Raw genomic sequence first — 27,237 nt, 5'->3', positions numbered from 1 at the left:
GGGACTGGGGGAGAGTTCTCCCCACCCCCTTCCAAACTGTTCAGTGGCAAGGGGTTGCACACTGTTGCAACACACACACAGAGAGACACAGAATAAAGGGCTGGCAACTGCAGTTTCAACTGTTTTGCACTCCTGTCACCTGTCTCATGAAAGGCCCTGAGCTTATCCATGGAATTACGCACTCCCCAGGGTAGCCAATGAGGAGGTATGGGATTCAGAAGGGTATTGTTCAATATGCATATAAGGATTCAGTTTCATGGAGGATCAAAATCTCCAAATTGCTGGCCTACTTGAAAAGTATGGTTCCAATGATTTATAAAATTGTCCAGCTAAAGGAAAGTACAACAGGTGCAGCCTTTAGCGTTTGACGTAATACATCCACTAACATAACTGTCTTAAAGTTAAACAGGGATGATTTGGGTGGAGGGTTTTTCTTCTTTTTAAAAAAGCCACTTTATAATTTTCTTTCTTTCCTTTTGCTTCAGATTCAGATTACTTAACTTTCTCTTTATTGGTCTTGAAAAAGTCAATTTGTTTTTGGCCAGCAGGTGGTACTGTTGAACAAAATTCAAAATAAGGAATGGCATGCATTACTTACTGTATTATATAATAGTATATTTGGAGGTTTTCATTTCATTTCCCTTCCCACCCCCCAATAATTCCTCAAATATTTATATTTTTGTGGAGCGGCGAATTTATTATTGTGCTTAACATGGGCTTCCCCCGAATCCCCTGAAAAATATGTCTGCTTCCCTCTCTGCAATCTCCTGCTATACATCATCTCTGAAGTGTAATTTTGGCATGAGCAACACATTGCCTGCTGTAGTAATAAAAGCTCAGTTGCTCTTTTAATATTATTCTTCCAAGGTTCTTCTATGTCAAAATAAACATGGTAGGTTTTAACGGCTATCAATCTGTCTTGTGGGCCACCTCGATCAAATTATGTCATTTTGGGTTTGTGGACTAATGTCCGTAAATCCTGCAACACCTCTCAGGGGTGTTTTGTTTCTGCCCAGCAGAAATCTAGCAGCTACAGACCCACAGAAACTACAGAGAATAACTGACTGAGACCCCAATTTTACCTTACTCTCCACCTCATTGCAAGTTGGGTAACTGCCTCTATTTTCCTGGAACGTGACTCTGTAGTCTCTCCACCTTGAAGAGGAACTATTGTTTCTGCACCTCAGATCAGCTTTCATCAGCAATACTTGTATGCGAGGCAAGCCAGCTAACATTGCTTTTTAAAAACTTCCCATTTTCCTCATGCCATTTCCCCTCCTCTAACTCACAATTCCCCACATTCACTTTTTTCATGAATAAGACGAAAATTGGGGGAGGGAGGACCAGCAGATATGCAAAGTCAGATCGACACCTACCTGCGTTCTGTGCCAAATAACTGATGCCCTGGAATGACCGAGCTTATTTCGGCAAGGTCCCTTGTCATAATGTATAAGAAGGAAGTCATCCTGTAAAGTGTCAATAAAAGGAGAGGGGGAAATATGCATATATATTATTTCAGCCGTGGTTGAGAACTTGACTCTTGACAAGCAGTCAAAAGGTTACCAAACCTTTTGGTTACAAAACCTTTTCACTTAGCAGGTATGGTTGCAATTTCAGCTGAATTTTCGGAAACTACTTGAAGCACCCGTTGGGTTGAGCTATTTCAATTGCTTCTTGTTTTCAGCTAACAGCTGAAAGTCTGCAAATTTTGATAATAAACCTGATTTGCGATGAGGGCTGAATAATTTCGATTGGGAGTCCAATTGCATACTCAGAAATAAGTCCTACTGGGTTTAGCAAGCAGAGCTTACTCCCAAGTAAATGTGCAGAGGACTGCAGTTCTAGGATCCTGCCACAGGCTAGAGAGAGAGAGAGAGGAGTGAATGGTACTTCTCCCTGTTTTTCCGCCCCCACCCCCAAAGGTCAATTTTCATTTTTTCCCTATCTACTTTTGGCACATCAGTCACATTTCACAATGCAATGGCAACGTCACAAGCTATGGATTCTGCTGCTGTGCCAAGTGGAATGACATCACTGAGTTGGCTCCTTTGGAACAGAGAGCAGCTAACAGCCAGCATAAATGAGTCAGACCACTCACCTCTATGGCACGGAGCGCAAAGTCAATATTAACTGCAGAAAGGGCCCCGTGGAACCCAATAACGCATATTTCACAGGTTTAGGCCGAAGTGGGCCACTGTGCAATCTACAAAATTGGCAGCAGCCCTTTCAGCGCTGTGAGTTAATGCCAGGAGGAGTGTAAAAGACAAAAACAAAAAAACTTAAAGACAAAAGAAGGAAAAGGTAATACAGTGGTACCTCGAGCTACAAACACCTCAGGTTACAAATGCTCCAGGTTACAAACTCCGCTAACCTGGAAGAGTTACCTCGAGTTGAGAACTTTGACCCAGGATGAGAACGGAAATTGTGTGCTGGCAGCACAGCAGCAAGAGGCCCCATTAGCAAAAGCATGCCTCTAGTTAAGAACAGTTTCAGGTTAAGAATGGACCTCCGGAACGAATTAAGTTCGTAACTAGAGGTACCACTGTATGCCTGACCTGAGATAGTACAAATAAGACCCCTTCCCCAGTTCATCCCATTTCAGGGTTTGTTCTTGTGCTCTTTTTCTGCAGTTAAACCATGCCCAAGGTGCCATCATCGGTATAACAGTAAAACAACATTATGTAACAAAAAATGTAACCCTAACTTTTCAAAACAGTTCATTGCTTAAAAACACAAAAACCATACCAACAAGTTTACAGCAGCAGAGAATCAACATTTAACAGGCCAATTCAAACACATCCCGCATCGAAACATTCAGTACCAAAACTTAAAGATTAAACAGCCCATCATATTCAGAAGAATTCACAAAACCACCACCACCCAGAAACAGCCCTAAATTTAGCAACAAAAAATGTATCTCTAAAACAAAGCTACATTTGCTTTCAACAGCAGCTAAGCCAAAGCCTAAACCCTGATATGGCCAAAGTAACTCCAACCTAAATTTTCACTTCTGTCCCAGATGATGGCGCTTTTTATGCCATAAATATGTATGAACTCTAACTTTTTGTAACAATGTTAGTTCTTGTAATGGTATACACAGTCTGTATTTATGTCTGCAGAGGCAACCTAATTTTCTGGGACTTTTAACATTTCAATGCTTCCCTTTACAGTTTTTGAATATTATATCAATGGACATTTTGAATGCCTTATTAACAGGAATTTATTACAGGGATAGCATCAAGGAATTTCATCTTCCAATCTTAAACTCAACTACGTATACTTACGTCAAGTGATTCCAAACAGTACCAGCAAAAGGCATGTTTACAGTTTTTGCACATCATTTGGGCACAGCCTTCATCCCGTTCAATGTAAACTTTGCATTTTGGGCAGCGTTTGATGGGTGCATCATCTTCTTCCATTTTATAAGCAGAGCTGGAAGAGATGTTTTGGAAATTTTATGGGAGAAATGTGTCGTGAGTCCAGGTTCCCGGCTTGGTAACACGGTAAGCGTTGTTAATTAAAAAGGAGGATTTATTGCAAAAACAAACAGATAGCTCTGGACGGCTCTAACAAAGCATCATCAATCAAGATGACGCTTCTGAAGACTCCTTCCGGTTTATACAGAAGATATTGAACTTTCATACCTTGTCTCATCTTGTTTCCTGTCTAGCAGCCCTCCCATCTGACGACTCTTAGGAGATATTGGATCAGCTCCAACCTCTTCCCGTTCTGACAGACTGTTTGCGGCTGTTTGAGCTTTCTGAGAGCTTTGACTGTGTTCCAGCCCGCTCTGTTGTTCCCTTGGCAACCGACATTCCAATGTCCGGAAGAGTTACCCTTGTCTGCTGTGGTCTTTGCCCAGCCTAAGTACAATCGAAGCCAGTGGTGGCCAAACTCGGTCCCTCCAGCTGTTGGGCTACAACTCCCATCACCCCTTGCTAATAGGACCAGCGGTCAGGGATGATAGGAACTGTATCCCACAAACAGCTGGAGAGCCATATTTGGCCACCACTGATCTAAGCCTCTCTGTTCCTGGCTGCTTTCTGCAGTTGGCTGCAAACCTTCGCTTGGAACTGGCTCATTCTTGACAAAATGCTCTTGGTTTTTAAAAGGTGCATTTCTTAAAACACTATGACCCTTTCGCAGACTGAAGCTATTCCTATGTCTGCATGGATTTGTCACACAGCCACAAGATCAAAGGTGGGTTTTCATTTCCACTGAAACTACACATCCTTCATCTTTATCATTCAGTTTTAATAGCTTCTACAAACCTCAAATAAGTCAGGTTGACTAGCAATATGTCTGCCCATCAATACCAGATCTGATTTGTATAAACCCAGGAATTGGGGGCGGGGAGCTAAGTTGTGCACAAAATTATGGGCTCCTTCCAACGTTACTTGCGATGGAGGACTGCTCCATGACTTTTTTTCATGCTGATCAGCAGCATTAGAATTCCATAGGGAAAATGAGTAACACAGGTGTGCCATGGTGTGGAATATTTCCATCAGAACATGGACTTCTTACCAAACAGCAGGGCAAAGAGCCGCAGTCCAAAAGGTAACCCACATTGACAAGGTGACTTCCTATAACTTCCAGAACCTTGAGGAATTCCTAGCATATACCTGGTTTCAGAAGTAGGGCAATCTATCTGCCAGAGTTGGCTTTTTCTGCTTCAGTCTTGTGATGGGAGGGAGAAACGGCCTCAAATAACAGGTGAATAAGGAGACACCTGAGGCTATCACAATGAAAATCAGTCTTTTTAAAAACAAAACAACTGCTGAGCGAAGCTGTTATGTGTTAAGAACTATGCCAACATCAATTGGTAATGTACAGTTCTATACCTTGTTTCCCCTGGAAGGTAGCTGATTGGCATATTTTCTTGACAGCCTTGTCCTGGATGCCAATTCGATTTGCACGCCGAGCAAAATTCTATGTCGCAAGATTTGCATTGTACCAGCTGGGGGTTCTGGGGGCCTGATTCCTGAAGCTGACAAACCGCTTGGCAGGAAGAGGATGGGCACCAAGTCCGACAAGGATCCAAAAGCACTTCTGTAGGGGAAACAAACTACAATTGGGAAAAGGCAACAGCTCAGTGAAGGAGCATGTATATATTGAACCCTTTTGCATGGGTTCAATTCCACAGCATCTCAAGGTAGGGCTGGAAAATCCCTGTCCTTGGAAGATAATGGTCTGACTCAAGCATAAGGCAAACGTTTTTAAGATGCAGAATTGATCTTGAATCAAGCCACACACAGTGGAATGCCAATTCCTGATCATATCCAATATCTTATTCTTTCGTATGGCTGTGGAATATCAACGGGAAGCAGGAAGTTTAATAAATAAATAAATTTAAATACCATTTGTTTATAAAATGTTCCAAGTGATGTACAACCGTATAACGAAGACGTAAGAAAAATAAATAAGAACCTTGTTAAATAGTATCTGTAGCCTCATTAAAACAGAGTCTACAATAGGTGGTAATACATGTAATCAAAATCAATAAATGCCTGGATGAACAGGTAAGTTTTTAACATCTGTTGGAAATACAATATTGACAGCGCATTTTGAATTTCCGTGGGGAGACTATCCCACATGGTTAAAAAAAATAAAAATAAAGCGCCTTTTCCTCGTGGTTTGGAAATGTATTTTCCACGCACGAGATTGAATCCAATGTTAGTCATGCTCAGAGATGACCCTTTGAAGTTAATGAACATGGGCACATTAATTTCAGTGGGTCTACTGTGAGTGGAATTTAGTTGGCTACAACCCCCAGTTTGGGGCCACCTGGGATGTCTGCTGTATACCTCTTTCAAACTGTAGCTTCTTATACTTCTGCATGATTTCTGATGCAACCATACACTCAATCTGTTTTAAAGAGAGAGAGGGAACGAGAGAGAGAGAGATACAAGCATCCGATTAATGATAGCGATAACTAAAGGGATAACAGGCAAAGATAGACAATGAGCTTGGAGCAGAAGTTACATAACGGCAACACACACAAATATCTGCAATAACAACTGAGCTGAACTTTTACGTAAGACAAATTCGTGTCAGGAAACGTACTTCATTTTCTTGAAGATGACCTCGCTTCGGGCAGGAGGCATCAGGGCAGCTAATGGCTGTTTCTAAGCCTTCCTTGATCAAAATCTCCACATACTGTTTCAGGCACTGTAAGAAAGTCAGACCCAGTGGCTGTCAATATTATTCACCATTGAAATATATGCTTCAACAATAACAGTTGTTCTGTCATCCAAAAGGTACAAATCCCGATGGGTCTACTCATGTGAGCAGCGTTATTTCAGATCTTCCTCAAGCATTTTCCACGCTATTAATCTTCCTTCTCCAATACCTGGCTGCTCCCCAAAGAAGACCCCTGCCTCTGCTCCCCAGTTTGAATGTCTATTTGCACTCATCGGACGGCTCCTACAAAATCTGACCTGCCCATGGCCCAGTTGAGATGTTATGGCTGACCCACAGTTTTGATACCAAGCATGCAGTGGGGAAATCATGCGCCTTTCCTCTGCACATGTCCATTCCTTTTTTAACCAGGCTGGTAATATATTGGATGTAAACAGTCATGTGGTTGGTTAGACTCCCAACTTCCTGGACACCAGCTGGGAAACTATGAATAGTTTTGTTAGAGCTTGGTTTGCCATGTGAGGATTGGTGAACCCTTCATCTTAAAAGGAAAGCCAACCTTCATTTCGTGAACAAGTCACTAGCCTACTAGAGTAAGCATCATTCTGTAATAATGCCCTCCTGCACATCCTTGGTTCAGGGTAAACCACAGTTTGCTGTTACCTTCATGACAGACCAGTAACTATGGTTGTAACTGGCTATAGTTGGCTTCCAAACCAGGATCAGAACCATGGTTTGAAGTGCTTTCCATTTCTGGTTTGGGGGAAAACAATGGTGATTGGTTACCCGATTCAGACCTCATGTCAAACTATATTCATTTATGAAGCAGAAAGTGCAAGTCTATACAACACGTTCCTGATGACCAAGCTATAGTTTGACAGGAATGAATGAACCAGACTCAGACTTGACCAGACTCAAGAGAAGGTTGATGAGTTACAGAATCAGACACCAGGGATCCAAAGGGCTATTTTGGGATAGCCTAAGGGCTACAGCTCAGCTGGCCCAGTGGGATGTGTTGAACTCTTTCCCTTTCAACAGCAGCCTGTCACATGACTAGAATCAACTGTGGCATGGGGGCTGCTATGGACTAAGTTCATTCATACAATCCTTGGAACTCTTTGTACACTTCTATGGTCCCTTCCCAGCACACAGGGCCTATTGACAGTTACATTTAAAACCAAGTTTGCGGCAGCTTCATTTTCTAAGACCAGTAACATGTTTTCATCCTTCGTGGTGTGAACTGTGGATTCCCACAGCTCTTTCCACAATGCTCTTAGCAACTACCAAGCCGTTCCCATCTTCAAGGATACAATACTAGAGCATTTTGCTATAATCGTTTTCTTTATATAGCTGTTTCCACCCACGGTGCTTTACATAAACGAACCCATGCTTTTAAAAACACACACACATATATGCATGCTCAGGCAGCCTCCATTCACACCAGCAGATACCCGCCCATCCCCCAGTTGCCATAGCTTTCTTTCATATGACGTTTAATAGGTTTTAAGTGAGAATCCAGGTTTTGGGAGATTAACGGTTGCAGAAAAAATGGAAAGCATATAGGTTTGTGTTCTGCTCACACTCAGCCTCTCTCGATGGGAAGGAATGGGTGTGCTGAATGGGACTGTAAGCAAAACTTGTACACATATGTACACATGTGGCAAACTGGTGCTATGCTCTCTTTTTCCTTTTTATAGTACCTCTGAGGCCAACTTCCTTCCCTTTCTCCCATGTTCCCAATGGCTAAGAACTGCAGACTCTAAAGAGAATGGAGTGGTGGGAATAAGAGGCACAGCTAGGCAGGAGACGAACAGGTGGTCATTTCAATTACACTTTGGCTTCAGGGGAGGGAACTAAGGCAGTGTCTCCCAAACTTGCGCCTCTAAGTGTTTCTGGACTACAGTTCCCAACTTCCCTGACCACGGGTTCTGTTAGATAGGGATGATGGAAGTTGTACAGTGGTGCCTCGCAAGACGAAATTAATCCGTTCCGTGAGGCTCTTCGTATAGCGGTTTTTTCGTCTTGCGAAGCAAGCCCATTGACAGCTTAGCGGATTAGTGCTATTAGTGGTTTATTGGCTTTTAGCGGATCAGCTGATAAGCAGCTTATCAGCGGATCAGCTGATAAGCGGCTTAGGGCTTAGGAAAAAGGGGGGGAGGGAAAAACCCCCGCAGGAACTCGCAAGACATTTTCATCTTGCGAAGCAAGCCCATAGGGAAATTTGTTTTGCGAAGCGCCTCCAAAACGGAAAACCCTTTCGTCTAGCGGGTTTTCAGTCTTGCAAGGCGTTCGTCTTGCGGGGCACCACTGTAGATATCTTTCCTTCCCAAGACACTCTAAAGCAGAACGGGCCTATTTCATGGTCTGTTCAGGTGACTGGATCTGCTCTGAGGGATTCCAGTCCTATTACAAATAACTCAAATGAGACTAGGCTCTCCCATCCGCTTTCACAGAAAGCGCTGCTCATTTGATGGTCTCTCTTCTTCCTCCAATGAGACAGTGACAAGGGAAAAGGTATTCTCAGGCACCTCAACTTCCCTCTTAAACCCAAACAATGCCAACTCTTAAGTTGCTGGCATCAATTAAACACTTATTTATTTGCACAGCCCTGTGGGTGATTTATTGGCCTCTATACCTGCTGCTGTGTAATTTATTTATCTTGCTGCCATTTTATATTTTTAGAGTTTGTTGATGTGTTCCCTGCGGGTTGGGTTGTTGGGTTAGGTATTTTACTGGCAACCCACTGTGGGATCATCTTGCATGCTGAACAGCGGGATATAAATATTCGGAACGAACAAAGAAATATATATACACACAAATTGCCTTGTGTAAGCAGAGCAGCCTTCTGAAGGAAAGTAATATGGGCAGGGGACTTTTGTGCACATCACAGCTCTGTGCGCTCACAGATCACAGAAAGAAGCACATCTTTCTCCAACAGGAGCATCATTAATGATCATCAGCCACATATCACACAGTACTGGGACCCGGCTGGGCAGGGACAGTGAGATTTCCGACAGGGCGCTGTGAGAGCGATCAAGAATATTACCCCACTTGCACATAAGAAATGTGCATTAAAATGAGACTGCGTGCATATCTGATGGCAACATTTAGCCCTCAGAGAGCCACATCTATAGATGAGTATACTTTGTGAATGATTCATTTAAAACAAAAGGGCTTCTTCCCACCAAGGTTGGCTGGAATTTTATTTTTCCAACATCTTCCAAACAAAAGAGGATACAGAATATCCCCCTGCGATACATGGCAGGCAGTCCAGTTGTGTTAATACAGGTCTACCCATGCATAACCCTGAGATCTACACGTACAGGTAGGTATACAAATTTAACAAATAAATAACAACAACAGCTCAGGTTCATTCCCACTATTACCAGGTTGTTGTTTTTAGTGCAGAGGTAAACTGCTAGATGGGCAAGGATGGCAGCTGTGTCACAACGCATAACACAATGAGCTGTTGCTACACATAAATAGCCAGAGGTAGCATGCTTGTACGGCGGCGTACGACATATCCATGCATCAAAGCTAGCAATATATAGTACAAGAAAGGCAAAACCCATGCTTTGCACTGATGAAACACACCGCTCATGAGCTCTCATAATCAGAATAATTACTTGATAACTCATTCGGGCTAAAGCATTTTTATATAAAGATGATAGATGTCGCTGAGGGCTGTTTTATCTCTGTCACAAATAAGATCTCTTTTAGTGTTGTTGCACGGAATATTGCACAGCAGATGTTCACATTGCTTAGCACTCCTTTACACTTTTTTTTGGGGGGGGGTGTCCATTTAGTGCCAATGTTTTTCCAATCCCCTCTGCTTGGGGCAGGGAAAGAGGGCACCCTTGTTTCTATTGCCAAAGTAACTAGGACATCATTTGAGCATGTAACTCCAATCCTGGTGCAACTGCTGATTAGTTTCCAGGCCCACTTCAAAGTGCTGGTACAAACCCAGCCAAGGCCCTGTGCTTGTCACCTTCTCTATGTCCCCCATTCCAGAGAGGTTCAGAGGGTGGCAACAAGAGAGTGGGCCTTTTCTGTGGTGGCTCCACGATTGTGGAATGCTCTCTCAAGAGAGGCTCGCCTGGCTGGCCATCATTACATGTCTTTAGGTGCCAGGCAAAAACATTCCTCTTTACCCAGGCCTATGGCTATTAAATAATCTATGGCCTGTGAAAGTAGGGGGGTGAGGGGAGACGGCTGTTATTATGATGATTATTTTATTATTAGGCTGTCTGAAAGTATGCTTTCTATTATGATTTTATCATCGATGTTCTGTAATGTGTTTTTAATGCTGTACACTGCCAGGGATCTTTTGATAAAGGGTGGTGTATAAACTGCAGCAGCAGCAGTAACAACGATAATAATTCCCTTGCATGAGGATGTGTATACAACTGAGTACAGAGGGACAACATCCATACATGGGTGTCACTGCTCATTCCACTTCCAAATGCAAGGGAGCAGGGGACCAGTTCATTCAAGGAGCCAGTGTGGTGTAGTGGTTAAGATCGGTGGACTCATAATCTGGTGAACCGGGTTCGCTTCCCCGCTCCTCCACATGTAGCTGCTGGGTGACCTTGGGCTAGTCACACTTCTCTGAAGTCTCTCAGCCTCACTCACCTCACAGAGTGTTTGTTGTGGGGGAGAAAGGGAAAGGAGATTGTGAGTGGCTTTGAGACTCCTTAGGGTAGTGATAAAACTGGATATCAAATCCAAATCTCTTCTTCTTCTTCTTCATGGGAAGCTGCCTTGTACTAGAGAGACAAATGTCTCTCTAGCTCCATATTATCTACAATGGTCTCTCTAGCTCCATATTGTCTACAATGACCAGCAGTGGTTCTCTAGCCCTTCCTGGAGATGCCAGGGATTGAATCTAGGGTCTTCTGCATGCAAAGCAGGTGTTCTACTGCTGAGCTACAGCCCTTCTGTGAACAGGAGCTCCTGCCCTCTTCTACCTGCCTCTTTGCAAACTCGTTTCAACTGCATTTCTTCTACAAGCAAGGCTGCCCAACTAAGCCAGGGCCAGCACTATGTGTGTGGGTTTTTTTCCTCTGCACCAGAAGATAACAGGCAGCTTGACAACCTTGGAAAGCTCTTCCCGCCCACACAGCGGTGAAACGTGGGCTGAGGAAACGGGTCCTTTTCTGCAACCTTCGTACCGCGCTAATCCTGCTCGGCTGGCAAGTAATTCCCCTGCAAAGCATCAGTGCATTTTTAATCACGGCTGTGGCTTATACAAGGCCTCGGATGGAGCTGAGAGGGATGCTGCCTTTAAAAAGGACACAGGGCTACATGTTTGCTGGAGAACATGTCAAAGGGCACTGGCAGCAGATGCTCTCGCAAAGCTGCCCCGAGAGAGACCACAGCGCTGGCTACCCGTTAAAAGAAGCTGGGATAAGCATGACTAGGGGAAGTGACTGGCTGTAGATGGTGAGATTAATAGCCGAGAAACTGGAATATATTCTAGGAAAGCAGTTTCAGAAATTGTTGCCGAAAGGATTCTCAGCTCGTGAACTGTGTTTTAATTTAAAGATTGTTTGATTCCCCAACAGCCGCTCACCCTCACATAATTAGCAATCAGGGAAAGGCATGGGTGCAGGACACAACAAGGAAACACAAACCCTGGTTAAGTACTCAAACACACACACACACACACACACACACACACACACACACACACACCGGGAATCTCTTGCTATTGCTTAGCGGCGATTGGGGTGGTTTGTAATAGAAACTGTTCCAAAACATAACATAGTGAATTAAGCTGACCAATCTATTTCCTCCCCACACCACCAAAAAACGATAACATTATGCTAATGTGTCAAGGAGATTATTATCCTTTATGAGCTCCTTTCCAGCAACACTTCAGGGGTTGCCAATGTAGTGAGGGCTATTCAGTGATATAATGATCCTTTACTAGTAGGATGTGTACTTCGTTCCGACTATGTAGTTCTGAAAGATCTCTGTGTGGCTCTTTTTCCATTCATTTTTCCACCCACAAAAATGAAAGAGATCTTCCAGCAGTTCCTACCAACGTACTGAACTGTAATAAATGGCAGATCTCTTAACAGCTGCATTTTTAGTCCTCCCCAGTTTAAGGGAGCTGCTCAGAGCTGCAATTCTATAAAAAAAGTTTGAAGTAAAGCCAAACCCAGTGATTTCAACAACAACAACAACAACAAAGAGTCTAGAACAGTCAGGTTTGTACCTAGGCTCAATCGCTCCTAGAAACCCTGCCTTAAAGGGCCCTTGCCATCATTCCCTTTATTTACAACATTCAGGCTTTCAGTACCATTGTTTATGTAGCCAAAATGCTCCCATGCACACACAAAAGGGAGATGCCAGCCAGCTTGGGGCAACCCAGAGGTTTATGGAAGTACAATGCAAGCTTCAGAGAAAGTGGGAGGGAAGAGAACCTCAAGAACAGCCAAATGTGGAATGAGTGTAGCCGCAGAATTGTTGACTATCCGGATAGTTAAAAATCAGGCAATGGGAAACCTGAGCAGGGCAGTGCTCCAGGCCTCTCTGACTGGCTTTCAGAACTCTCCGCAGCCACCTCTTGTCTCCAGGCCACACCACTCAACAACCCTGCTTCGCCTCCTCCTGGAGCTAGAATGTGTCCGTGAACTGAGAAAAGGCCTTGCTTGCTAAGGGAGCACTGCCTGAGTCAATTAAGAGTTGCTGCTCTGCTCTCGTTTGCTCCCTCCCCTGCCCCTTGGAAGGTTACTCAGAATGGAACATGGCACCGAAAAAGATCCCCCAAAGGGATCTGTGTGGACAGTCGTGGATTTGAAAAGCTTGGAACAGGTACCTCGAGCAGCCACAACCAAGTGGGTAAGAAGGGAAAGGCGCACCGCGGGGAGGTCCAGAAAATAGTTAAACTTTTCCAGTTACCTGCTCTATAAGGGATGATTGCTGCTTGTCACCAGCAATTTGTATGCGTGCACAAATTCCTGCTGCAACTAGCAGTAGAGAGCACAAAACTGCAAGCTAAGGATTTTGTTGCTGTTGTGAAACTGCATAATTGAGCTAGATGCTCTGGTGCTAAAATGTTGCTTTTTGGTGAATGAAATACTGGACAGTGGTACCTTGGATTACAGATGCTTCAGGTTACAGACTCTGCTAACCCAGAAATAGTACCTTGGGTTAAGAACTTTGCTTCAGGATGAGAACAGAAATCTCATGGCAGCAGCGGGAGGCCCCATTAGCTAAAGTGGTACTTCAGGTTAAGAACAGTTTCAGGTTAAGAACGGACCTCCAGAACAAATTAACTTCTTAACCTGAGGTACCACTGTATATGCAAGTGTGGGGGAACTACCTCACTGCCCAGGGAACATGGAGTTGCCCTTAAGCCTTCCTGTGCTGCAAAATGCAGCACCTGAGGAAATAGAGTCCCCATCACCTGGGCAAGAAGAATGAAGCTGAAAGTCATTTAGGGTTGCATTTTTTGTTTAAGCCAAGGGAGGAGTTTTGCACCCTCTAACCACCCCCAGAATCTCCAAAGAATTTTCTGCTTGGCTGTTGCTTAGACTCAGTCCTATTAATTTCTTTTTTAAGGGGGAAAAAACCTGTAGAAGTGGGTGGTGTTCTTTGACTGAAACTAGTCTTCTTCCTTACTACCCTTCTAGACCCAACCCAGCCAAGTTCTCCTTGTGTAAATACATACTGAAGCTACTTTAGGCTTTTGTTTTTAACTGGAGATGGATGAAGCTCGACGCCCACTCACTTCCCGCCCATGCCATTCTCAATACACTTATGACCTTAACCAGATGGCTCTTTCTTTTCTGTGGCACGCTGCTTTTCAAAACCCAGACGTCAAAAGCTCCACACAGCCGTTTAGGAGATTGCTCTTTGGCTTCTCTGTTTGAAATGTCGCTGATGTAGCACAAAGACACCCTCCTCACACACACACACAAACACACACATTCCGTTCCCCTCTTTCTTTCAGATGTGCTTTTTTATGAAGTAAGGCACACAACTTAATAAACACAACCTCACAATCCGGTAACAGATCATAACAATATGAGTCTGAATAAGCCCCAGGTGCCCGCTCATCCATAAATGGGCACATAATTATCATTATAATATTTTCATCCCTCTGCAAAAGCGGCACCTATAAGGATTACCTCCATTTTATCCTCTCACAGGCACTGCAAGTGAGATTAGGCCAAACGCCAGCGACTGAACCAGCAAGGTGCATCTTGGGAGCTTCTGTCCAATAAACCTCACCACTCCCATCTTCCCTGAAGCAGCCCAGAATTTTCCCACAGGTCTGTATGTGTGGTATTAAGTACCAGGGTAATACAACAGGAGATGTAAAAGCACCACAACAACCCTGGGACTATGCCCGCAAGCCTGCATTAACTATGTACAACCCACAAATCCTCAAGCATAACTTTCGTTGGCTTTGCACAGATCTTGGCGGGTGTGGTGTGGACAACAGAACCGATTCCAGCCGAGGCGCATACATTGTTTGAAGCTTACTAACCAAAGTACAGAAGATGCACTGGCATTGTGCGATTGTTGTCATCTGCTCCACTGGAAATTCTCCAAGGCAGAGTTTGCATGACACAAGAGGATCGAGCACCAAGTCCCAAGTAGGTCTGTATCTTGCTGTAGTCATTGCAGAATAACCTGAAATGAGAGAGAAGAGATGCATAAGTGAAAGAAAGAAAGAGAACTTTATCAGACACCTGGTCCATCTTCTGCTGCCTGGCCTCGATGCAAAGCTGAGTGTCAGGGAACTGCCATCGGCTCAGGGGCGAGAGGGAAAAAGCCGGATGGATTACAGAGAGCCCCCAAAGAGCGTGGGAAGCAGCTCCTCCTGCACGGAGGAGAGTGACCACACCTCCAGTGGAGAGGAGCTTCAGGGCTCGGAGGAGGCGAGGCAGTGCCAAGACACCTTGCCTGGGCAAAGCGGGGAGGAGAGAGGTCCTCCGTTACCCACGCCCTCCCTGCACAGTAGGCTTCCATGCCGAGAGGGGAGGCGCAGATTGGGCATCAAGAAACTACTCTGCTGGGGAAGGTTTAAGGACCGCCCACTCACAGATTCTGCCAGTGAATGAGCCAGCCACGGGAGAGTGGCGCTCTGCACAGAGAAAGTTTATTTTGGCATCAAAAGCAAGGCTTCACAGCCAAGCAGGGAGGCATTTACCTACTTGCTCTCGAGCAACCCCTTGGTACCCTAACACTGAGCAGAGCCTTATTTTCCCCTCCCAAATGGGAAATGTGCATAGAAAGGGGACAGGCATGGCCACCCTACTTGACTGGGTGTTCTGCCCACAGTGTTCGTGCCACAGGTCAGTTTATCGCATCAGGCTATTCGTCACTTCCATCACAGTGCTAATGGGCTCAATCACTAGTCCCGTTTCAAACTGCAGAATGTAATGATGCATAGAGTGGACACTTAAGACGTAATCTTGTTGAGGAGAAATGGTTTTATGTTATCACATAACTCATATGCACAGGCCAAAGAGGATGTTTATATTCAGCAATGGCCAGCCTTGCTGGCAAATATACTGTAAGCTGAGTCCAAGCTTCAGACTGTGCCATGCTAGTGAATCCTGAGCCTTGGTGTGTTTTTAGTTCTGTTCTACTGAGGTGGGGAGTAGAGCAACAGAGCATGAGCTTTCTGCCACAGGCTACATAATCCATAACATACAGCTCCCCCATTCTTTTAAATGCCCAAACACACACCTGCACCTTAATACTAAAAGGGATAAAAGCCCATGCACTCCCACCAGTCTAACGAACAATGTAATTATATGATTCATCCCTATATCGAGCTACAGTTTTAGCTTTTTTCGTAATTCATATCTCAGCTCAAAAGGCTGCATTTTCCTGTAACTATCGATTTGCGGACTTGAAGCCCTCCAACAGTTACGAAAAATCGCTTTACAGTTTGGCCTTCAGGTCTCCAAGGAAACAAACAAACAAAATATTTCAGTTCTTCGCCACAAAGCAGTATCAGGCAAAGCTAACACTGAACTGGCAAGAATTGGATGAGAGAGAGAAAAGCAAGAAAAGATCAAGCAATCATATATTGGGGTGGGCGTCCCAGATCATTTCTTCTGAAAATCCACGGCATGAACTTTGCTCGCGGCGAGGGGATAGAAAAAGGTACTGAACCGGATATTAGCTCTAAATCATGTTGTTACAGAGATACAGTGGACCTCAGAACAAACTATTTTCCTTGTGTGAAGTTCTACGGGTGTGCAAGAGTGTGTGAACCAGGCAGAAGGAGGAGGGTAAAGATATTTGTGTGTATATTAAACCACACTTTTTGTTGGTTTTGGTTTACTGGGGTTCACTCCCCTCCCCCCCCCCCCACCAATCAACCCAGTGCTGGTTTTGAAAAACGTTCATACAAATGTGTCTCTACAGATTTCCTGGAATATGTAGAAACCACTTTATTTTTAGATGGTTCCATGTTTTCCTTCCAAACTGAGAGACATTGAACTACCTGAGTTTATGCGGGAATGAAATTTGCTTACCAATACATTTTTAAGCATTGTGATGCATTGGGTATACCACTTACTGCTGCATTACAAAAACAAAAACAATACTGAAAGTGGGAACATCAAGAGATGCCATTTCATCTATGACTACTCAAGGCGCTGCTCTGTTTTCAATATGCCAGGGTGGCTTAACTGTACTATTTTCCTCTCAAGATACACACAAGTAGCAGAGAAGAGCCTTCCCCAGTTGCCAAGCCTGTGGATTTTAAAGGAGAAAGTGTTTGTTTATACATATGTGCACTCTCACAAGTGATGTGGAGGCAAGTGTGTTTTCTACTTGCTGTGCTCCCTATCCAATTACAAAACACAACACAACAAGCTGCCCTTAGAGAGGAAGTCTGTTGTCTGTGGGTGAGAAAAACGCAGGCACTTGGTTGGTGCGAAGCAGAGAACAAAGAGGCCTGTTTACTTGTCGGGAGCCAAGTGGGAGTAGAACACTTAATATTTTGAAATCCAGGGTTGTGTTATTTCCTGTTGGGAAGTGCTATAGGGCCAGGCTGTGTGCAGGCCACAGAACCGTTAAAGGCGCAGAGTCCGTCCAGGGAAGAAAAGGGTGTCCATCTCTTCTGTTATTGTCAGGGATGGTACACAGGAGAGATATCATCTCCGAGAGAAGCTTTCGAAGAGGCTGGGCCTCATGCAGAAGCAAGCAAGACAACATTGATTTGTACCGTTAACTAATTGTATTTTTTTTAAAAAAAGATCCCATCAGTATAATATCCACCATCCCATAAAATCTCTTCTGTCTCTGCTGACCTCATCCCTCTTGCAGCCTCATCCTCCAACTCTGCCCTTGCTAACTGCCCTCTTGGTACACCAGAAGATCTACTCTGATGTCACCTGCGGCTGCAAAGCAGCATGACATCACAGGCACTCTGGCTGCCATTAGCTCAGCTGCAAATAACTCACACGCTGAGCAAAACTACACATCATGAGTAATGCCAGTCCAGTAAATGTTTCTCCCTTGTAAAGGAACCCTCGTTAAATATGAGTCGGAAACCCTGCAGCTTAGGACAGTGTCAAGAGAAAATAGTCCACTAATGAAAGACCCTAGCCTCTTCCCATTCTGCCCCCTTTTTTGCTACAAGCTTCCCCTTCCCAAATATGTTTCAAAAGGGGCAAGCAGCATAGCTCCATTGTAATTATTTTTTTAACTGGACCCTCCAGAACAGCCCTCCTCAATCTGGTGCCCTCCAGATGTTTTGGACTATACAACTATGAAGTCTCACTGGATAGCTCAGTTAGCTTAATCTCAGGGTTGTGGGTACGAGGCCCACATGGGGCAAAAGATTCCTACATTGCACGGTGTTGGACCAGATGACCCAAGTCCAACTAGGGTCCAGTTCTATTCTTCTAACTCCCATTGGCTAAGCCAATAGGAGTTGGAGTTGAAAACATCTGGAGGGGCACCGGATTGCCTTTGAGCGAGTGTGGGGAAGCGCTAGCCCTTCAGATGTGGTTGTAATAACACTCCCAACATCCCTGGTCACTGGCTACGTCTGCTGTGGCTGATGGGAGCTGTAGTTCAGTAACATCTGGAAGGCCAAAGGGTTCTTGGGCCTGCCTTAAAGTGTCTTAGGTCCAAAAGCAATGGACTACCCTTACCCAGACATGATGCTGTTTGGCCGAGTAGTTTCAGAGCCTTATGCTGTTGAAGAGTCCCATCATATGCAGCTGCCGCTTGTAGTAAGTAATTAATCCCCAAGCCAGGTGATCAACAGAGGCCTGCATATATATTATTTGGGAGGCTGAATGAGGAAACGTTGTTCCTAAGGGGAAAGATTATGAAGTGTGTGTGTATGTGTTGAATCAAGTCAACCTAGGCTGCTCCAATGAGGGTGCACGTGGGAGAGCTGGACAAACTTAACTGGGAGCGAGCCCCATTCAGCAAAGTGTTAACCTGTGTTAAGAACAGGAGCACCATCCCAGAGAAACGATGAAAATAATATCATGGGGCACAGCTTACAAAAGATGGAAGCAACATAAACATCCCACAGGCTTCCTGAGGGCTATTTCACTGTGGTAAATTATTGTTCCCAGTATGCACAAGTCCACCCATAATAGCAATGAATCATGGTAGAGCCTTAGATGCTACATTTTACAGTGTGACAGACAATGTGAGGGAGCCACTGAAAAAAAATATACCGTATTTTTCACTCTATAAGATGCACTTTTTCCCCTCCAAAAATTAAGGGGAAATGTGTGCGTCTTATGGAGCGATTGCAGGCTCCACGGCTTCAGCGATAGCAACACGAAGCCTCCACAGCGTAGTGGGAGCGCTCCCGTCACGCTCTGGAGGCTTCGAATTGCTTTCGCTAAGCCTGGAGAGCAAGAGGGGTTGGTGCGCACCGATCCCTCTTGCTCTCCTGGCTTTGCTTTGCTGGAGAGGCGCTGCGCAGCTTTCCCTCTCTGTGCAGTGCCCCTTCAGCAAAGCGGGAGGAGAAATGGAAGGGGCTCCATTTCTCCTGCCGCTTCGCTGAAGGGGCGCTGTGCAGAGAGGGAGATAATTTTTTTTTTGTTCTCCCCTTCTAAAACAAGGTGTGTCCTATGGTCAGGTGCGCCCTATAGAGCGAAAAATACGGTACTCCCAGCGTAAGAGTCTTCCTTCTTCGGGACAAAAGGCATGTGCGTTGGACCTTCCTTCCAGGTGGAAGGTTGCTGGTACCACAGGTGTGAATTGCAAGGCAAACCCTAATTCTGGTCAGGCAATTTCTGCCCCCTTTGGCAATTACTTGAAAAATATGAAAATGCATCTGTTACTAATATACTAATGAAAATTACAACGTACTTTGTAATTGAGGAAGCATTTTGTGAATTTTTTATGGTCCGCTTATTTAAAATTAAATGTTAAAAAACGGGGGGGGGGGTGAAGGAAGCATCTTAACTAGAAGATAGTTATTGTTGCCATGTCCGTCTCAAGCAGAAACCGAAAATTAACTTCTGAGTTAGTAAACTGATTAATTCCCTCCATGTTTCAGCTGCTTCTCTGAAAGTGGTTTAGCAATTCTAGCGAGCTAAGCAAATTAAGGAAGAGGAATGCCAGATTTAGAAATTAACTTTCCGTTTCAGTTGGAGCTAAAACAAACTTGTGTTCCCCTTACAGATGGTTCTGCGCTTCTTAAGCAAGCATCAATACTTAAAAGTTTCTCTCTGGTCACCATCCACCCACCTTCAGAGGGCAACAGGATACAGAACAGGGCCTCTGATGAGGATTGTACCGCCTGGGAACAGTTCTCTAAGTACCAGGGTCCAAAGCCATTAAGAGTTTTCAAAGGTAATTAGTGGCACTTGGACCAAGAGTGGGCGGACAGCAAGCAAGAAATACACAAAAAGACACCAAACATTTGTACTTTTACATAAATCAGATCCTCCAAGTGTCCCTATTTTCCAGAGACAGTCCCAGATTTCCAGAAGCTGTCCTGATTTCTGATTTGATCCCAGAATGTCCCGCTTTTCCTATTTTCATCGCAGAAATGTTCGAGGGCGTGGTAGGATGTCCCTATATTCATCAGAGAAGTGTTGGCAGGTATGGAATAGGACACCCCTATTTTGATCAGAGAAATGTTGGGTGGTGTGCATAAACATGTACTATAACTCATAACCTTGATAGCTTGAACATAAAAACTGAATGAAGAATTGAATGTATCTCAAGATACTAGAGCCAGCAATACTTTCCACACTTCCCATCATAAGCCACTGCTCCCAATGAAATTGCACTAATTGAAGAGGGGTGATTTATGCGCAGCCTGCTTGTCTATGCAACCGTGTACCATATGGCCATTGCATAAACCAACTAAGTAGATACTACAATGCCACCATCAAGCTGGGCACGCAGGGATCCATAATGGTCTGGGTCTCCCAACTTGTCAAGTACCTGATGGCTGGCATGGACAGCAATGAGGCCACAAATAACTTGTGTGGCGGAACACAGCACAGAGAAGCAAAGAAGCTAAGTGGACTGCAGGGGTCAGGACAAGCTTCCTTCGTCCTATCAGATTTCAGAAAGAGAAATAATAATAATATACTTCTCTTATACTATGCTAAACATTCTTCTGAAAACACCAGTCCTATTGATTTCGATGGAATTGATTTTCAAGTAAGCATGCTCAGAACTGTTAGTTTTATTTTTAACTTCCAGATTGCGACTAAGCTATAATGTGCATTGGGGGGAGGGGATTGGGTTGTCTCCAACAGACATCCAACCATAGGAGGTTGAGGGGGAAGAGGGGGCACCTCTCCCTTGGTGGGGAAGAGTTAAACAAGTGGTGCTTATTGTTAGAGCCTGTGGTCTAAACCACTGAGCCTCTTGGGCTTGCCGATCAGAAGGTCGGTGGTTCGAATCCCCGCAACCGAGTGAGCTGCCGTTGCTCTGTCCCAGCTCCTGCCAACCTAGCAGTCTGAAAGCATACCAGTGCAAGTAGATAAACAGGTACTGCTGTGGCAGGAAGGTAAACAGTGTTTCCGTGCGCTTTGGTTTCTGTCACAGTGTTCTGTTGCGCCAGAAGCGGTTTAGTCATGCTGGCCACATGACCCAGAAAGCTGTTTGTGGACAAACACCGGCTCCCTTGACCTGAAAGTGAGATGAGCGCCACAACCCCATAGTTGCCTTTGACTGGACTTAACCGTCCAGGTGTCCTTTACCTTTTACCTTACCTACAGGTGAATGGGCAGAAGCTATGAAAATGCTATTACAGACTTTCACTTCACCCAGAAATAATGCCTGCCATCTTTTTGCCCGCCGTGGAATCTTGTACAGCTTCCATTCACTACAATGGGGGTTTTGCTGGAAAACCTCACAATGGATTGTGTGCCCGCTGGCATCTGTGACTGTATGCACCAGGCAGTAGACAACACACGCCATATTGTGCTGATCATACTCCACGCAGGAGTACGGGTTGTCCTGCCAGGAAACTATTCTGGGAGGAATTTTCCTTTTGGGCTATTTTACCTTTGCGAGCCTACCTATGTCGGTGTTAATAATATCCAGGGCTCCGTGAAGGGCTCAAACATAGAGACGTCTTGAATAAATCCTAAGGCTCATTACAAAGCATTTGCTTGTGCGTCTCAGAACTGCACATTCCAAGCAGTGAAGTGGTTTTGGTAGAACATCAAACAAAATCCTCCTTCAGCCATGTCCTGATGTGACACCCAACATGTCCCTGCTTGAGGAGAAGCTGCTAGCCATGAGCGGTTATCAGAAGAGAGAAACTGCTTTATTCCTTTTACCTTGTGAGGATTCCATCATGCAAGAAAGAAACAGGGAATTAAGGGCTGTAAAAAAAAAAAAAAAACCACAGAAAAAAAACCTTTCGAAGCTGAGGATTTCAATGCTTTTTCCTGCTCTGTAAAAAGCTTAGGGCCTACAAATTCCAGCCAATTCTGTCCACATTTACATAGCAGGGACGCAGGTGGCGCTGTGGGTTAAACCACAGAGCCTAGGACTTGCCAATCAGAAGGTCGGCGGTTCGAATCCCCGCAACCGGGTGAGCTCCTGTTGCTCGGTCCCTGCTCCTGCCAACCTAGCAGTTCAAATGCATGTCAAAGTGCAAGTAGATAAATAGGTACTGCTCTGGCAGGAAGGTAAACGGCGTTTCCGTGCGCTGCTCTGGTTCGCCAGAAGCGGCTTAGTCATGCTGGCCACATGACCCGGAAGCTGTACGCCGGCTCCCTCGGCCAATAAAGAGAGATGAGCGCCGCAACCCCAGAGTCGGTCATGACTGGGACCTAATGGTCAGGGGTCCCTTTACCGTACCTTTTTAAGTCCCGTTCAGCTCAACAGGGGGGCTTATCCACACTTAGCTTTCCTCTGCTCTTTCCTGGGATGCTTCGTGATTTAAAGCTCTCGTGTCTGAGTGCCTGGGGTTGTTGTTTTGCGTTTCCTGCAAAAACCTGCTCTTTAAAACTCAACTGGAGCAAACGTCAATCCACGGAGAAACTCGAGCTGACATTTGCACCGATTCAGCTTTAAAGAGCAGGTTTTTGCGAGGAAAGCTAGGGGCAAAAAAAAAGAGCGGGGCGGGGCAAAAAGTAAGTGTGGATAAGCTTTACCTGTGAGTAACCATGCATGGGACTCCTCCATAAGGCTGCAATCCTCCTAAACACACTTATCAAGGTGCAAGCTGCACTAAAGACTTATTTAAAGCTTTTTAAAAGAAATCTCAACCTTCAGCTAAAGAGGGCTTCTGGAGCAGCTCACAAACGTAGTTCCTGCCCTTAGGCTTACAATCTAAAAGACACGACACAAAAAGGATTGTGGGGGAGGAGGTACAGTACTTCAGAGTCGACCTGCGCAGAACCACACAATGCAACTGGGAAGGAAAGGCTTTAGCTTTAGCTTCCTCGTAGGATTAAGGGACCCATTCTAACAAATCCATCTGTGCTCAACAGCTGTGCTGTTCATTCTGCTTGGATTGGCTTTGCCTGCACGGAGAAGGGTTGTGTGAATATGTGCACACTGCAGCAAACCCTTTAGAAGCTTCTGTTGTGGGAGGGTCCTAAAAGTCTAGCTGTGCAACTTCAGTGTGTGGCAGTTACGTGACCCTTCTGGCATAGAGCAGTGTGGATTGAAATTAGCTTGAATTGGCCAAAAGGAAGGAAGGAAGGAAATGACAACCACCAGCACATGCCATGTGCACAAAGGCTCATGTGATTTGGCTCTGAAACTGGCAAGGAGAAGAAAGTAAGAGAAAGGCACAACACTGCTACTGAAGTACAGTGGTACCTCGGGTTACATACGCTTCACATTACATACGCTTCAGGTTACACACTCCGCTAACCCAGAAATAGTGCTTCAGGTTAAGAACTTTGCTTCAGGATAAGAACAGAAATCGTGCTCCGGCAGTGCGGCAGCAGCAGGAGGCCCCATTAGCTAAAGTGGTACCTCAGGTTAAGAACAGTTTCAGGTTAAGAACAGACCTCCAGAACGAATTAAGTACTTAACCCGAGGTACCACTGTATACCCAAAGCAGGACTTGGGTAAAATTTGGGGGATTTGCCAATTCAGAATACTGCCCTGCAGAATACTAAACAAATCTAATGCATACTCATTTATCAATTGAAAAACTGCCTTGTGTACAGTGATGGTGAAAAACGTATATAAATTTAAAATTAAATGAAAAGTGCAGACACCCCCTTTCCCTTGACACCATTTTTATAAATAAGCATTTTGTATTCTTGCAGTAATCTTTATCCTTGCAGTAATATGATCCATTTAACTATGGTGGTTAAAAACAGCAAAAGGAATGCTTGAATCGGGCTTTGCTCTGCAAACCATTCTCTCAAAGAATTCTTGGGATACGCTTAGAAGACCTGCTTTTTCCTCATGCCCAAAAAGTAAACACTTCAAATAAATTCTTATAAAAAGCTTCGCTGGAAAAATCAAGTTATTATTAAAGGGATTGTGACTAAAGAGGGAGAAGCCTGTTCTAAACTTTCCAAAAGAGACTGTTTGCTGAACATTTTAGAAGGTAGGAATCTCAAAACTGAACTTCTGCTGACAGAGATCAAACCAGTCCAAAACCCACAGGGCCCTGCCCTCTGTTCAATCTTCTGGCACGATCATAGATGAAGATCCCTCCACAGTAGCCCAGTTGAGTCATGTGGTAAAAGAAAATCAGCTCCTGGGACATACATGTCTATTTAAAGCAATACCACTGTTCCAACAGTGAATCTTTTTCTGGGTCAGTCTCTTTCATTATTGTCCTTTCCTATTTACTTTAATGACCGCTCTTTCCTTAAGGGCAGCCTTATAGTCCAGAATTACCATCTCAGATACAAAAATAGGATCTGAGTTCTAAGAGGGCACTACCTCGGGTTTTCCTATTTTAAAACTGAACACCCTAAATTACATTGGAATGCTTAAATTAGGACTTCCAAGCTGTTTTCGGACATTTCCAGTAACAGATTAAATCTTAATAAGTCATAAACTTTTTTCAGGGGAGGTTGTTTTTGTTGTTGTTTCACATGCTACTGCAAATGCGTACCAAAGAGGTCTGCGCTTGAGCAGAATGTATATTTCCAGAGCTTGGATAGCTCAGTTGGTAAGAGCTCGGTGCCGATAACACCAAGGTTGCAGGTTCAATCCCCTACATTGCAAGAGGTTGGACTGGTTAGTTGATCCTCCCAACTCTACAGTCCTATGATTCTATGACAACACTTGTACTAACCAAACGCAGTCCTCAGATGGTAAGAAAATGAAAGCAGAAAATACTTAAGAGGGCAATCCATGCCTTTGGTGGAGGTTGAGGTGGGGAGAATACAGTGGTACCCTGGGTTACATACGCTTCAGGTTACATATGCTTCAGGTTACAGACTCTGCTAACCCAGAAATATTACCTCGGGTTAAGAACTTTGCTTCAGGATGAGAACAGAAATCATGCTCCGGCGACGCAGCGGCAGCAGGAGGCCCCATTAGCTAAAGTAGTGCTTCAGGTTAAGAACAGTTTCAGGTTAAGTACGGACCTCCGGAACGAATTAAGTACTTAACCCGAGGTACCACTGTAACTGCAAATAGTGAACTGAAATGTAGGCCTCCGAAGGAACAGCCCCACACCCTTGGTCTGTTATACCAGGGGTAGGCAACCTAAGGCCCGTGGGCCAGATGCGGCCCAATTGCCTTCTAAATCCGGCCCACAAATGGTCTGGGAATCAGCATGTTTTTACATTAGTAGAATGTGTCCGTTTATTTAAAATGCATCTCTGGGTTATTTGTGGGGCATAGGAATTCGTTCATTTCTCTCTCTCTTCAAAATATAGTCTGGCCTACCACATGGTCTGAGGGACCGGCCCATGGCTGAAAAAGGTTGCTGACCCCTGTGTTATACTATCTAGCTGGGCTGGCCTGGTTGCTCGCTGGGATCAAACATTTTGGAATAGCACATCTCAGCCTTGAAGAGGAGCCTTGTGGAAAAATGCTCTTAAAAGTGGTTCTGGGTGGAATTCAACATTGCGTTTTTCCGACGGTTCTACTTGGGCAAGCATTCCAGCTTGTCAGATGTAAAAAATAAAATAAAAAATACCCCCTCCCCCTGCTGTTCTGGGGTTCTCCTGACAGCCCCTTGAGCCAATATGGGGGAGGGGTCCTTGCTGTGCAAGCAGAAGTACTTGCACAGGGTTTCTTGAGGCAAAAACGTGAGTGTGAGTCACCAACACATCAAAAGTCATCAGTCATGACTAAGGCTGCAGTTCTAACCCTACTGACCTGGGAGTAAGTCCAACTGAATTCAATAGGACTTATGTCCACTGTGCAAACATGGCTGGCACTGAGCTATAAAGTCTCACCAAAATCAATGGAACCAATCTCAGTTGCAGGTTGGCTTAAGTCCCAATGGTGAGATTCAGATGTCCTGGTTTGGGCGATCTGGAACAAGCCCTGCATCTGCACATTCCCTCTCTGCTTTCAGCTTCGCATATTATGCATTGTAAGTATTTCTGTTACCATCCTTCAGTTGTATTCCCAGGACAGTTTACACAAAGAATAAAACAACGGAAACGCCTTTACGTCTAAACCTGTGAGCCGTGACTTGACGAAACCTTCCAAATGAGGATCAAATCAGCAATGTGATCCATTCTTCTCAATGCAACGTTTAGGGTTTTACAGGTCAGGACTTTCAAAGCCATGAGTAGCAACGTCCCACATTAGTATTTGCTTGACACCCAAACAGAATTAATTACTAGAAATTAAGTCCATACTACTCCTGCCAACCTAGCAGTTCGAAAGCACGTCAAAGTGCAAGTAGATAAATAGGTACCGCTCCGGCGGGAAGGTAAACGGTGTTTCTGTGCGCTGCTCTGGTTCGCCAGAAGTAGCTTAGTAATGGTTCGCCAGAAGTGGCCGGCTCCCTCGGCCAATAAAGCGAGATGAGCGCCGCAACCCCAGAGTCGGTCACGACTGGACCTAATGGTCAGGAGTCCCTTTACCTTTACTTTTAAGTCCATACTATTTCAATACAACTTCCAGGAAGTTGCTTCGCCTGAGGCACCATGCCACCATGATTAGTCAAGCTTCCTAACAAAGAAAACCAAAGGACTGATGGTTCTCAAAAGACCTTGCATAATTGGAAATGAAGTTAGCTGTGCATTGTTCCGATACCACCCATCCAAGTCCCGGGGTTTTTTATCAGTGGGAGACCTACTGCGTACAGTTCTAAATTTGCCCATTCCTGACCACAGAACACAATTAAAATGTACTTTAGCCTTCACCACATTCCTATGATAGAGCTCTTCCTTCCCTTTAGAGGCAGTTTAAAGAAAACAAACAACCACTTGACCTGTGTAGGCAAGGTTACGCTTGCCCTCATAGAAAACTATTGTTATAGCGGCCTTCTCTGCGTTAAAAGAAATGGCTCCGTCTAACTACCACAGAGTAGCAACAAGTGGCACATTCATCACAACTGCACCAGAAATGTGAGCAGAAAAGGGAGAGCACGTGAAACGGCCAGGATCCAAGAAGCTACTGTTCAGTTGTCAGTCATACTTAGAGCAACCTCCGTCTGGGCTATATCATAAATTGCTTTTGAAGCTTTGCTCATTTTTAAAAGCCATTTGGCACAGTCATGGGATGGCGGGGAAG

The 27,237-nt window shown here is 44.7% G+C and overlaps 1 protein-coding gene across 2 annotated transcripts in view; it reads right to left on the bottom strand.

Moving 5' to 3' along the window:
* RNF144A (ring finger protein 144A) overlaps nucleotides 1-27,237 on the bottom strand; it is a 63,399-nt gene that overhangs the window by 4,763 nt on the left and 31,399 nt on the right. For both annotated transcript variants that reach the window (XM_081857415.1, XM_081857416.1), the window contains exons 2-7: nucleotides 14,639-14,784; nucleotides 6,064-6,168; nucleotides 5,805-5,865; nucleotides 4,842-5,049; nucleotides 3,285-3,432; nucleotides 1,377-1,466 (exon numbers count right to left, since the gene is read on the bottom strand). In XM_081857415.1, the coding sequence (XP_081713541.1) occupies nucleotides 1,377-1,466; nucleotides 3,285-3,432; nucleotides 4,842-5,049; nucleotides 5,805-5,865; nucleotides 6,064-6,168; nucleotides 14,639-14,773 (747 nt within the window). In that variant the 5' untranslated portion in view covers nucleotides 14,774-14,784. The remainder of the gene's footprint in view (nucleotides 1-1,376; nucleotides 1,467-3,284; nucleotides 3,433-4,841; nucleotides 5,050-5,804; nucleotides 5,866-6,063; nucleotides 6,169-14,638; nucleotides 14,785-27,237) is intronic.

Source organism: Podarcis erhardii (assembly GCF_964252035.2).
Source record: "Podarcis erhardii genome assembly, chromosome: 3".
Taxonomy (NCBI): domain Eukaryota; kingdom Metazoa; phylum Chordata; class Lepidosauria; order Squamata; family Lacertidae; genus Podarcis; species Podarcis erhardii.
The sequence above is the reverse complement of the archived record's forward strand: the minus strand, read 5'-3'. Positions and strand labels throughout refer to the sequence as shown.